The 14,502-nt window shown below is 44.7% G+C and overlaps 1 protein-coding gene across 2 annotated transcripts in view; it reads right to left on the bottom strand.

The window, feature by feature from the left end:
* AHCTF1 (AT-hook containing transcription factor 1) overlaps nucleotides 1-14,502 on the bottom strand; it is a 648,646-nt gene that overhangs the window by 232,017 nt on the left and 402,127 nt on the right. For both annotated transcript variants that reach the window (XM_063917783.1, XM_063917782.1), the window contains exon 20: nucleotides 12,344-12,499. In XM_063917783.1, coding sequence (XP_063773853.1) covers nucleotides 12,344-12,499 — 156 coding nt within the window. The remainder of the gene's footprint in view (nucleotides 1-12,343; nucleotides 12,500-14,502) is intronic.

Here is a 14,502-nt window from a genome sequence, read left to right as displayed (position 1 = left end):
ATTAAGTGCTCCCTTATAGCTGCTTTAATATATATATATATAGCCATTAATGTGCCCCCCCTCTCTGTTTTACCCTGTTTCTGTAGTGCAGTGCAGGGGAGAGACCTGGGAGCCGTTCTGACCAGCGGAGCTGTGACAGAAAATGGCGCCGTGTGCTGAGGAGATAGGCCCCGCCCCTTTTTCGGCGGGTTCTTCTCCCGCTATTTTTCCAGTCAGGCAGGGGTTAAATATCTCCATATAGCCCCTATGGGCTATATGTGAGGTATTTTTAGCCTTGTATAAGGTTTATATTTGCCTCTCAGAGCGCCCCCCCCCAGCGCTCTGCACCCTCAGTGACTGCCCAGTGAAGTGTGCTGAGAGGAAAATGGCGCACAGCTGCAGTGCTGTGCGCTACCTTATGAAGACTGAGGAGTCTTCAGCCGCCGGTTTCCGGACCTCTTCACGCTTCAGCATCTGCAAGGGGGTCGGCGGCGCGGCTCCGGGACCGGACTCCACGGCTGGGCCTGTGTTCGATCCCTCTGGAGCTAATGGTGTCCAGTAGCCAAGCAGCAAATCCACTCTGCATGCAGGTGAGTTTACTACTTTCCCCCTAAGTCCCACGTTGCAGTGATCCTGTTGCCAGCAGGACTCACTGTAAAGAAAAAAACCTAAACTAAACTTTCTCTAAGCAGCTCTTTAGGAGAGCCACCTAGATTGCACCCTTCTCGTTCGGGCACAAAATCTAACTGGAGTCTGGAGGAGGGTCATAGGGGGAGGAGCCAGTGCACACCACCTGACCTAGTAAAGCTTTACTTTTTTGTGCCCTGTCTCCTGCGGAGCCGCTATTCCCCATGGTCCTTTCAGGAACCCCAGCATCCACTTAGGACGATAGAGAAATAGAGAATGTAATTTCCCTTAGGGGTATAGCAACCCCACTAATAGTATAATGTTGGTCTGTATAGATCGAAACCACATTCTACTAGAATGTACACTTCACTATATCAAAACAGATTGGTCATACTGTCTGATGTTAAATTCATTAGAAAATATAAAGAATTTAGGGATATAGCAGTCCCAATAAAAATATAGAACGACCCCCATGCATCTTAATCTTTCAGGCTATACAATGACCACTGTGTAGTTCAACAAATAATATAGGTTGGTGTTGTATATATTGTGTTAGAAGTATCTCAAAAATATCTTCTATAGTAATATATATATATATATATATATATATATATATATATATATATATATATATATATATATATATAATAACTTCACAGTGATATGCCGAATCCAATGAGCTATAGTGTCTGTGTCTCCCACCAAATTACACTATGGGAAAATTGTATATAATTCCCACACTATAAATATTGCTGTGTCCCCTGATCCACATAGATATTAACAAATATTTGTAGCCTGTATGTCTGAGTGTATTCTCCCAGACAGTTTCTGCATCCTATTGAACCATGCAGCTGCTAATTGGCTCTTTACTGTTTACGCATTTACAATGTTCAGTGTCAGCTGTTAGTTACTTTTGATGGAGAGAAAACTTTACGCTGCAGAATATCAGTCATACATACCTGATGGATTAATGTTTAATGCTTGAAAATATAAATGTGGAACATTGTGTGACGATAGCTGTCAGCTCCCATTGATAGAGAAATCACACTGAGCCTCAGTGAATCCAATTTACATAACTAATAATGAGATATGCATATTAGTGTCTAGTAGTCACCCTTTATGATACAATTGGATTATATATATTTTCTGCTGTCTGGGCTTATATAAACAACAAATAGCCAAAGCTCAATTTGAAAATTATATCCTGTGCTAATTATAGCTATCAACAGTACTGCGTATGTGTTACTATGCCCACACAAGATTGATACATTCTATCAATTGGCACAGATACTAATAGCGCTGTGTAATGTAACTGTGTCCACATAAGCTGATACATAGTATTAGCTGCTACAGCCACGAATAATGCTGTATTTATTCCACCATGTCTATTGATAGACTGTGATCCTCCTAGTAAAGTAAGTGGCTCAGATAGGAACAGTGTGAGTCTGGTTACATTGTAACAGACAAAGTGTCAACATCCACGAGTCATAAGGCAGCTGCAGGATCCAGCAGGTTATTGAAGTAGCTACTTCTGTAAATTTCAACAAGGCTGTTTAGTTCAGTGTCCATATAATATTGACACAGTGTAATTTCATTCATAGTCTTAATAGCCTGGATAGGAATAATATTAAATAAAGCACACTATAGCACCAACTGGCAACAGTAAAGAGCCAATTAGCAGCTGCATGGTTCAATAGGATGCAGAGACTGCCTTGTCTGGGAGAATACACTCAGACATACAGGCTACAAATATTGTTAATATCTATGTGGATCAGGGGACACAGCAATATTTATAGTGTGGAAATTATATACAATTTTCCCATGGTGTAAGAAAAGACATTATTTGGTGGGAGACACAGACACTATAGCTCATTGGATTCAGCATATCACTGTGAAGTTATATATATATATATATATATATATATATATATATTACTATGGAAGATATTTTTGAGATACTTCTAACACAATATATACAGCACCAACCTATATTATTTGTTGAACTACACAGTGGTAATTGTATAGCCTGAAAGATTAAGATGCATGGGGGTCGTTCTATATTTTTATTGGGACTGCTATATCCCTAAATTCTTTATATTTTCTAATGAATTTAACATCAGACAGTATGACCAATCTGTTTTGATATAGTGAAGTGTACATTCTAGTAGAATGTGGTTTCGATCTATACAGACTAACATTATACTATAAGTGGGGTTGCTATACCCCTAAGGGAAATTACATTCTCTATATTTTCAGTCTGTTCAAACAGGACCAAGAAAGGTCTGATATATGTGGACTGATAGATAATAAAAATAAGAATTTACTTACCGATAATTCTATTTCTCATAGTCCGTAGTGGATGCTGGGACTCCGTCAGGACCATGGGGAATAGCGGGCTCCGCAGGAGACAGGGCACATCTAAAAAAGCTTTTAGGTCACATGGTGCGTACTGGCTCCTCCCCCTATGACCCCCCTCCAAGCCTCAGTTAGGTACTGTGCCCGGACGAGCGTACACAATAAGGAAGGATCTTGAATCCCGGGTAAGACTCATACCAGCCACACCAATCACACCGTACAACTTGTGATCTGAACCCAGTTAACAGTATGATAACACAAACGAAGTAGCCTCTGAACAGATGGCTCACAACAACAGTAATAACCCGATTTTTGTAACAATAACTATGTACAAGCATTGCAGACAATCCGCACTTGGGATGGGCGCCCAGCATCCACTACGGACTATGAGAAATAGAATTATCGGTAAGTAAATTCTTATTTTCTCTAACGTCCTAGTGGATGCTGGGACTCCGTCAGGACCATGGGGATTATACCAAAGCTCCCAAACGGGCGGGAGAGTGCGGATGACTCTGCAGCACCGAATGAGAGAACTCCAGGTCCTCTTTAGCCAGAGTATCAAATTTGTAAAATTTTACAAACGTGTTCTCCCCTGACCACGTAGCTGCTCGGCAAAGTTGTAATGCCGAGACTCCTCGGGCAGCCGCCCAGGATGAGCCCACTTTCCTTGTGGAATGGGCCTTTACAGATTTAGGCTGTGGCAGGCCTGCCACAGAATGTGCAAGTTGGATTGTACTACATATCCAACGTGCAATCGTCTGTTTAGACGCAGGAGCACCCAACTTGTTGGGTGCATACAATGTAAACAACGAGTCAGATTTTCTGACTCCAGCTGTCCTTGAAATATATATTTTTAATGCTCTGACAACGTCCAGTAACTTGGAGTCCTCCAAGTCGCTAGTAGCCGCAGGCACCACAATAGGCTGGTTCAAGTGAAATGCCGAAACCACCTTAGGGAGAAAATTGAGGACGTGTCCTCAATTCTGCCCTGTCCGAATGGAATATCAGATATGGGCTTTTGTATGACAAAGCTGCCAACTCCGAAACTCTCCTGGCTGAAGCCAGGGCCAACAGCATGGTTACCTTCCATGTAAGGTATTTTAAATCTACCGATTTTAAAGGCTCAAACCAATGAGATTTGAGAAAATTTAGAACCACGTTCAAATCCCACGGTGCCACTGGAGGCACTATTGGGGGTTGTATATGTAGTACACCTTTGACAAAAGTTTGTACTTCAGGCACTGACGCCAATTCCTTCTGGAAGAAAATTGATAAGGCCGAAATTTGAACTTTAATGGACCCCAATTTGAGGCCCATAGACAATCCTGCTTGCAGGAAATGTAAGAATCGACCCAATTGAAATTCTTCCGTTGGAGCCTTCTTGGCCTCACACCACGCAACATATTTTCTCCAAATGCGGTGATAATGTTGTGCGGTCACTTCTTTCCTGGCTTTAATTAAAGTAGGAATAACTTCCTCAGGAATGCCCTTCTCTTTTAGAATCCGGCGTTCAACCGCCATGCCGTCAAACGCAGCCGCGGTAAGTCTTGGAACATACAAGGTCCCTGCTGAAGCAGATCCCTTCTTAGAGGTAGAGGCCACGGATCCTCCGTGAGCATCTCTTGAAGTTCCGGATACCAAGTTCTTCTTGGCCAGTCCGGAGCTACCAGTATTGTTCTTACTCCTCTTTTCCGTATAATTCTCAGTACCTTTGGTATGAGAGGCAGAGGAGGGAACACATACACTGACTGGTACACCCACGGTGTTACCAGAGCGTCCACAGCTATTGCCTGAGGGTCTCTTGACCTGGCGCAATACCTGTCCAATTTTTTGTTGAGGCGAGACGCCATCATGTCCACCTTTGGTTTTTCCCAACGGTTCACAATCATGTGGAAAACTTCTGGATGAAGTCCCCACTCTCCCGGGTGAAGGTCGTGTCTGCTGAGGAAATCTGCTTCCCCGTTGTCCACTCCCGGGATGAACACTGCTGACAGTGCTACGACATGATTCTCCGCCCAGCGCAGAATCCTTGCAGCTTCTGCCATTGCACTCCTGCTTCTCGTGCCGCCTTGTCGGTTTACGTGGGCGACTGCCGTGATGTTGTCGGACTGGATCAACACCGGCTGACCCTGAAGCAGCGATTTTGCCAGGCTTAGAGCATTGTAGATCGCTCTTAGCTCCAGTATATTTATGTGAAGAGACGTCTCCAGGTTTGACCACACGCCCTGGAAGTTTCTTCCCTTTGTGACTGCTCCCCAACCTCGTAGGCTGGCATCCGTAGTCACCAGGACCCAGTCCTGTATGCCGAATCTGCGGCCCACTAACAGATGGGCAGTCTGCAACCACCACAGGAGAGACAACCTTGTTCTCGGTGACAGTGTTATCCGCTGATGCATGTGCAGATGCGATCCGGACCATTTGTCCAGCAGATCCCACTGAAATGTTCGTGCATGGAATCTGCCGAATGGAATCGCTTCGTACGAAGCCACCATCTTTCCCAGGACTCTTGTGCATTGATGTACTGACACAGTTCCTGGTTTTAGGAGGTTCTTGACAAGTTCGGATAACTCCCTTGCTTTCTCTTCCGGGAGAAATACCTTTTTCTGAACCGTGTCCAGAATCATGCCCAGGAACAGCAGATGTGTTGTCGGGGTCAAGTGAGATTTTGGAAGATTTAGAATCCACCCGTGTTGCTGAAGCACTACTTGTGTTAGCGCTACACCGACTTCCAGCTGTTCTCTGGACTTTGCCCTTATCAGGAGATCGTCCAAGTAAGGGATAATTAATACGCCTTTTCTTCGTAGAAGAACCATCATTTCGGTCATTACCTTGGTAAAGACCCGAGGGGCCGTGGACAACCCAAACGGCAGCGTTTGAAACTGATAATGACAGTCTTGTATCACGAACCTGAGATACCCTTGGTGTGAGGGGTAAATCGGGACATGTAGATAAGCATCTTTTATGTCCAAGGACACCATGAAGTCTCCTCCTTCCAGATTCGCTATCACTGCTCTGAGTGACTCCATCTTGAACTTGAATTTCTTTATGTACAGGTTCAAGGATTTCAGATTTAGAATAGGCCTTACCGAACCGTCCGGTTTCGGTACCACAAATAGTGTGGAATAATACCCCTTTCCCTGTTGTAGGAGGGGTACCTTGACTATCACCTGCTGAGAATACAGCTTGTGAATGGCTTCCAAAACCGACGTCCTTTCTGAGGGAGACGTTGGTAAAGCAGACTTTAGGAACCGGCGAGGGGGAGACCTTTCGAACTCCAGCATGTAACCCTGAGATACTATCTGCAGGACCCACGGGTCCACTTGTGAGTGAACCCATTGATTGCTGAAAATCTTGAGTCGACCCCCCACCGTTCCTGAGTCCGCTTGTAAAGCCCCAGCGTCATGCTGATGGCTTTGTAGAAGCCGGGGCGGGCTTCTGTTCCTGGGCAGGGGCTGCTTGCTGCCCTTTCTTACCCTTTCCTCTGCCTTGCGGCAGATAAGACTGTCCTTTTGGTCGCTTTTTATAGGAGCGAAAGGACTGCGGCTGAAAAGGCGGTGTCTTTTTCTGTTGGGAGGGGGTCTGAGGTAAAAAAGTGGATTTGCCGGCAGTTGCCGTGGCCACCAGGTCCGAAAGACCGACCCCAAACAATTCCTCTCCTTTATATGGCAATACTTCCATATGCCTCTTGGAATCCACATCACCTGACCACTGTCGCGTCCATAAACTTCTTCTGGCAGATATGGACATCGCGCTTACTCTTGATGCTAGAGTACAAACATCCCTCTGAGCATCTCGCATATAAAGGAAAGCATCCTTTAATTGCTCTAGAGTCAATAAAATACTGTCCCTATCCAGGGTATCAATATTTTCAGTCAGAGAATCCAACCACACTACCCCAGCACTGCACATCCAGGCTGAGGCTATTGCCGGTCGCAGTATAACACCAGTATGTGTGTATATACTCTTCAGTGTAGTTTCCAGCCTCCTATCTGCTGGATCCTTGAGGGCGGCCGTATCAGGAGACGGCAACGCCACTTGCTTTGATAAACGTGTGAGCGCCTTATCCACCCTAGGGGGTGTTTCCCAGCGCGCCCTAACCTCTGGTGGGAAAGGGTATAATGCCAATAACTTCTTGGAAATTAGCAGTTTTCTATCGGGGTTAACCCACGCTTCATCACACACGTCATTCAATTCCTCTGATTCTGGAAAAAATACAGGTAGTTTTTTCACCCCCCACATAATACCCCTTTTTGAGGTACCAGCAGTATCAGAGATCTGCAAAGCCTCCTTCATTGCCGTGATCATATAACGTGTGGCCCTATTGGAAAATACGTTTGTTTCTTCACCGTCGACACTAGATTCATCTGTGTCGGTACCCGTGTCGACTGACTGAGGTAAAGGACGTTTTACAGCCCCTGACGGTGTCTGAGACGCCTGAACCGGTACTAACTGGTTTGCCGGGCGTCTTATTTCGTCAACTGACTTTTGTAATGTGCTGACATTATCACGTAATTCCATAACTAAAGCCATCCATTCCGGTGTCGACTCCCTAGGGGGTGACATTACCATCATCGGCAATTGCTCTGCCTCCACACCAACATCGTCCTCATACATGTCGACACACACGTACCGACACACAGCAGCCACACAGGGAATGCTCTAATCGAAGACAGGACCCCCTAGCCCTTTGGGGAGACAGAGGGAGAGTTTGCCAGCACACACCAAAAGCGCTATAAATGTATATAAACAACCCTAGAAGGTGTGGTTTACTATATATGCGCTCTTAATATATAAATATCGCCAATTTATGCCCCCCTTCTCTTTGTTACCCTGTTTCTGTAGTGCAGTGCAGGGGAAAGACCTGGGAGCCTTCCTCACCAGCGGAGCTGAGCAGGAAAATGGCGCTGAGTGCTGAGGAGAATAAGCTCCGCCCCTTTTTCGGCGGGCTTTTCCCCGGTTTTTAAGAAACTGGCCTGGGTTAAAATACATACATATAGCCTTAATGGCTATATGTGATGTATTTATTTTGCCACTAAAGGTAATTATATTGCTGCCCAGGGCGCCCCCAGCAGCGCCCTGCACCCTCCGTGACTGAGTCAGTGAGCCGTGTGACAACAATGGCGCACAGCTGCCGTGCTGTGCGCTACCTTCAAGAAGACTGAGGAGTCTTCTGCCGCCTGCTTTCCGGACCTCCGTTCTGCCGTCTCTTCAGCGTCTGTAAGGGGGATCGGCGGCGCGGCTCCGGGACGAACCCCAGGCTGACCTGTGTTCCGACTCCCTCTGGAGCTAAGTGTCCAGTAGCCTAAGACTCCAATCCATCCTGCACGCAGGTGAGTTGGAAATCTCTCCCCTAAGTCCCTCGATGCAGTGATCCTGTTGCCAGCAGGAATCACTGAGATTGAAACCTAAAAAAAAACTTTTCTAAACAGCTCTTTAGGAGAGCCACCTAGATTGCACCCTCTCGGACGGGCACAAAAACCTAACTGAGGCTTGGAGGAGGGTCATAGGGGGAGGAGCCAGTACGCACCATGTGACCTAAAAGCTCTTTTAGATGTGCCCTGTCTCCTGCGGAGCCCGCTATTCCCCATGGTCCTGACGGAGTCCCAGCATCCACTAGGACGTTAGAGAAATTGGGATTGCTATACCCCTCAAAGTCCCACACTAGTACTGGAATGGACATGTTCCCTGGATAATCCTTCCCCACATGCAGTGGCGGAACAAGCAAGCGGTGGGCCCAGGTGCAACAAAATGCTTTGGGCCCCCCCCCCCCCCCCCCATCCCATCCAAGTCCACCCCATGGGCAGTGCGCGCCGTAGGCGCGCGCAAAAATACATAGTGGCGTGGCTTCGTGGGGAAGGGGTGTGTCCACAAAATAATACCAATTCATAAAACGGTGCACAGTAGTCTCCATTCTTCAAATTACGCCGCACAGTAGCACCACTACACCAGGTAGAGACCCTTTTACTCCTTACAGCGAACAGATTCCCTTTTTTACACATAACGGCAGACAGTGTGCACTTTTTACACATAGCGGCAGACAGCATACACTTTTTACATAGCGGCAGACAGCGTGCCCTCGTTACACATAGCGGCAGACAGCGTGCCCTCGTTACACATAGCGGCAGACAGCGTGCACTTTTTACACATTACGGCAGACAGCGTCCCCATTTTACACATTACGGCAGACAGCGTCCCCATTTTACACATTACGGCAGACACCGTCCCCATTTTACACATTACGGCAGACACCATACACTTTTACACATAACGGCAGATAGCGTGCCCTTTTTACACATTACGGCAGGCAGATTCTACCTTTTTACACATAGCGGCAGGCAGATTCCCCATTTTTACACATAGCGGCAGGCAGATTCCCCATTTTTACACATTGCGGCAGGCAGATTCCCCATTTTTACACATTGCGGCAGGCAGATTCCCCATTTTTACACATTGCGGCAGGCAGATTCCCCATTTTTACATTGCGGCAGGCAGATTCCCCATTTTTATACATAGCGGCAGGCAGTCCCCCCTTTTTACACATTGCGGCAGGCAGTCGAAAGAAAGAAAGAAAGAAAGAAAGAAAGAAAGAAAGAAAGAAAGAAAGAAAGAAAGAAAGAAAGAAAGAAAGAAAGAAAGAAAGAAAGAAAGAAAGAAAGAAAGAAAGAAAGAAAGAAAGAAAGAAAGAAAGAAAGAAAGAAAAATTATACTTACCCTCTCTGTTGGCTCAGGCTCCTCGGTGCAGCTTCCCGGGCAGTAGAGAAGAAGGAGGAGGGAGGTGAAGGAGGGAGCCGCAGCAGCGCTGTGTTACTGGTGGAGGCGCTGCTGCTGCTGCCCCTCTGCTTCCCTATAGGCTGTTCTCAGAGACAGCCTATAGTGAAGCAGAGGAGCAGCAGCAGCAGCGCCTCCACCAGTAACAAAGCGCTGCTGCGGCTCTCTCCTTCACTGAGAGACTGTGACCTGTTTGTATATGAGGGAGGGAGGGACGGACCCTCCTCCCTCCTTCGTGTGCGGGTGGCCAGAATCGTTCCTTATGACGGGCGGGTCACGGGAGCGCTGGTGTGCGGCTGCGGCATGACATACAATGAGTCATTGTGACTCATTCATGTAATGCCGGCCGGCGGCTGTGGGCCCTTGAGTGCGGCGGGGCCCCAGTGCAATGCACTGCCTGCCCCGCCAGTAGTTCCGCCCCTGCCCACATGCATGACTAAATTTTCCACTGTGGAGTGTGCATCCATGTGGATAGCGGGTGCAAGATACTTGTGTTACATAGAAGTTAATCTCTGAGGTGATCCTGTTTAGGATTATACATTTTAGGGAATTACAGTGATAATAGTGAACTACCAGTACCAACTGTGATAGCTGACATATAACTGACTGAGTATCGGAAGTGATCGATCTTTGATAGCACTGGAATAGACATAGTAACCCTGTAAGTGTTAAATATAAGAAACACACACGGATACGCTTTTTAATTCTTTATTCACATTTCTCAACCTATTAGGAGTCACATACATGTTAGTTTGTTTGATTTTAACTCTTATGTTTCACTGTAGTCTGGGTCGATTAAACGTAATATATATTAATGTATACTTAATAAAGGTTACATTTTATGAATAATTAATTTTTCTTTAGTGCGTCAACCATACAGTTTCCTTCTCTCTTCTCCTCCCAATTTTGATGTACACATACTGCAATTGAAAGCACCCCCTGAACATAATCAGCACTGTCTGAGATATAAGAAAGGGGACTACTTATGGGGGGTTGTAGGGTGATGATTCCCCTACACCCATAGTATTAGAATATTGTATATATTGAGTGTGCAGATACCCAACCCCTGTAGGTGAATAGAGGTAAGATGGATCATAATTTGTGAAAACGGATAGCTCTCAATCTAAATTCTTTATCAAATGATGTGCTGGGAAGACCATGTTTTTGAGGATGTTGTGTCGATGTGGACTTTATTAAGTTAGTCATTACTATAAGCTGATGTTTGTCAGCAAAGATCACACATTATCCAATTTAAATTTCCTTGATTTCTTCAATTTCACCACATTCTGCAGTAGAGGAATTTTCCACCATCTCTGGGGAATCCCTTCCGGAATGTGAAAATACATCTTGAACAAGCTGGTGAGACCTTATCTTATCTTAACCCCATGAACAAAACTGTTCTTTAGTAACAAAAGATTCCTTTATCCATTTAATTCTGGAAATTGCTTTACTTGCAATTTCTTATCTTTGGGGGAAGTGCAATCAGCTACAGTAATTTATAGCAGACTAATGGATACGCCAGGGCTATTCAATTAAACCCGAAGGCATCCCACAGTTATTAGGGACTTCTTTTCTGAGACAGAGCAGGCTGAAAAAAAACAAAAAATCGCAGATAAATGGCCCATTTTCAGGTGCCTCAGCAGTGTTAACACATAGAATCCGGGATAAATTCCCAGACCAGTGTGTTAATAATGCCCATTAACACTTAATTTCATGGGCAAGAAAAAAGGAACTAATTAAATAGCCCCAGGCATTAAATCCACCACCCTTTTTCACACCCCGTAAAATAATCAGGTCTAATTGAATTCCCCCCATAGTTTGAGATTTGCATGTCTTACAAAATACTCATGTTTGTGCGGAAAAAAAACACATATATGACATCACAAGATACACATTTTATTAATTGGTGGACCCGGGCCAGACAACATGTCAAACATTTGCAGCATTTGATTGGTGCTTCACCAGCACTGATGAGAGTGGTAAGCATCTGCAATACAGTGGAAGGGAAGACAGATTGCTCCCTAACTTAAAAGATAGGTAGAGTCCGGTATGTAAAAACCATGGGGGTAATTCCAAGTTGATCGCAGCAGGAATTCTGTTAGCAACTGGGCAAAACCATGTGCACTGCAGGTGTGGCAGATATAACATTTGCAGAGAGAGTTAGATTTGGGTGGGTTATTTTATTTCTGTGCAGGGTAATACTGGCTGCTTTATTTTTACACTGCAATTTAGATTGCAGATTGAACACACCACACCCAAATCTAACTCTCTCTGCACATGTTATATCTGCCTCCCCTGCAGTGCACATGGTTTTGCCCAACTGCTAAAAAATGTCCTGCTGCGATCAACTTAAAATTACCCCCCAAGTCAGAAGCAACTTCACCCATTGGAAGAACTGCCATGGAGTACTGAAGAAATACAACCCAAAGGAAGCTGTTGAACAGAGCTACAAACTGTTTAGCAGTGTGCCTGATTTACATATAGTAGCAGAGATTAACATGATTTACAGTGAGCAAATGACTTGTTTTGGGTAATGTATGCGAGGGATTGAACATAAAGGCAAAACGTTGAACAGGTATCATTTACCCATTGTTATCCAGCTAAGCAAACGTACCTGGTTATCATTGTTGTCATTGTGATCCAGAAGCCAAAATCCTTGCATAAGCTTGATCAGTCCACAGGGTACAGAAAAAACTGTAGGGAACGATTCTAAGGAGGATTCAAGCTTGTCTGGAAAAGAATACATGATATCTAGCAAAAAATAAATTGTCTGTGAGGATAGTGGTTAAGGTTAAAAAATAAATACAAATGCAATTTTGTGGGTAAAAGTTACTTGTATTACACTATGGGGGCTATTTAGAGTTATTAGCAAACCAAAAAATTTAGCAATTGAGCAAAACCATGTTGCACTGCAGGTGGGACAGTGCAATATCTCAAAGAACCACCAAGAGCATCCCACAACACGATTAGAATGAACCTGAAGAGATGGCAGAACAGGCTTATACGCAGAAAGATAAGCCTGGCAAATGGTAGTTGTGAGCATCAATCAAGACCAACAGGGTATCAGTTCATTGGAGAGGAGCCGCACGGTCTACTTAAATCCACACTGCACAAACCACATCAAAATGACCCAAGGAAGAGGAGCCAGATGAACTGTCTGGCCCTGGAAAAGAAATATCCTGGTTAATATGGAACTCTGAAACCACATTCAGAAGGAAAGAAGGTTTACTCCGAAAAACTACCCTGTCAGAATGAAAGAGGATAAACAGAATTTGACGGCAGATAAGAACCACTTGGTCCATCTAGTGTGCCCCTTTTTTACCTCAACCTTTATTTGATCCTTTTTTTCTTAGTAAGGGTATCTTTTTTCTATCCCATGCATGTTTTTAAATTGCTCTACTGTCTTAGCCTCTACCAACACTGATGGGAGAATATTCCACATGTCCACTACCCTTTCTGTGAAGTCATTATTTTTTTCAAAATTCCCCTGAACCTACCTCCGTACAGTTTCAGTGCATATACTCGTATTCTAATACTTCTCTTCATTTGAAGAATGTTTCCCTCCTGGACTTTATGATATATTTGAAAGTTTATATCAGGTCCCCCCCTTTCCCTTCTCCAAACTATACATATTATTACTATTATTATTAACCGTTTCTTATATAGCACAGCATATTCCGTTGCACTTAACAATTAGAACAGTAATGGAATAAAACTAGGTAAAAACAGACAGATATAGAGGTAGGAAGGCCCTGCTCACAAGCTTACAATCTATAGGGAAAATAGGCATTAATACACAAGGATAGATGCTACCTATTGCATAATGGTCCACCAGATTGCTAGGTTCTTGATATACGATACGATCTCCCAGCAACGTTGGTTAAGTGTCAGGAGGATGTGAGAGTAAAGAAAGATAAGATATATGATGTTATATGTACTGTACAGAGAGAATGGAATTAGATAGATCAAGGATGATTTGAGGTTTCCAGTGTTGGTCTGATTCTGCATCTTCAGAAGCAGGCAGCTGGCGTTGGGTGGCTTCTGCACCATTACATATCTTCTCTGCACTGCTGTGACCTGCTGCGACAACCTCCAGTGACCCAGGCGCATTGTTTCCAGCAGATATATTGCAGCCGCACAGATCAATGTCAGCGTCCGAGGAGGATTTTACTTTACTATAGTAATATTGCTGTATCGCTATTGGGAATGTAGATGGGTGTATGGGGGATAGTTACAGGGAACCAGGCACACACATGGCGCTGCACAGGGGTACCGGACCCCAGGTCACACTTCATACATTTATGATGAGGTTTTTATATATTTAAAATACCCTTTACTAGTTTCCCCATGATGCCTACATTATGACTGAGGGTGGCGCTCTTCCCGATAGCCACACAGCGTCTATGTCAGGCCTGACCAACCTGTGGCACTCCATCTGTTGTGAAACTACAAGACCCAGCATGCCCTTCCACAGTTTTGTCATTAGATAATGCTAAAACTGTGGAAGGGCATGCTGGAATGTGCAGTTCCACAACAGCTGAAGTGGAGCCGCCATTGTGTACCAAGAATACACAGATTTTTTTTTTTAGACTTTCTGGGTATGCTTTGTGATGTAGGCCATGCACCATTTTAATTGCCTTTCTTTGTACAATCTCTAATGTATTAATATCCTTCTGAAGATATGGCCTCCAGAATTGAACACAGTATTCTAGATGAGGCTGTACCAATGACCAGTGGCATTACTTCTTTCTTTCTGCTGCCGAATGCTCTCCT

Source organism: Pseudophryne corroboree, chromosome 4 (genome assembly GCF_028390025.1).
Source record: "Pseudophryne corroboree isolate aPseCor3 chromosome 4, aPseCor3.hap2, whole genome shotgun sequence".
Classification (NCBI taxonomy): Eukaryota; Metazoa; Chordata; class Amphibia; order Anura; family Myobatrachidae; genus Pseudophryne; species Pseudophryne corroboree.
Note: the sequence above shows the minus strand (reverse complement) of the source record. Positions and strands in the feature narration are given on the sequence as shown.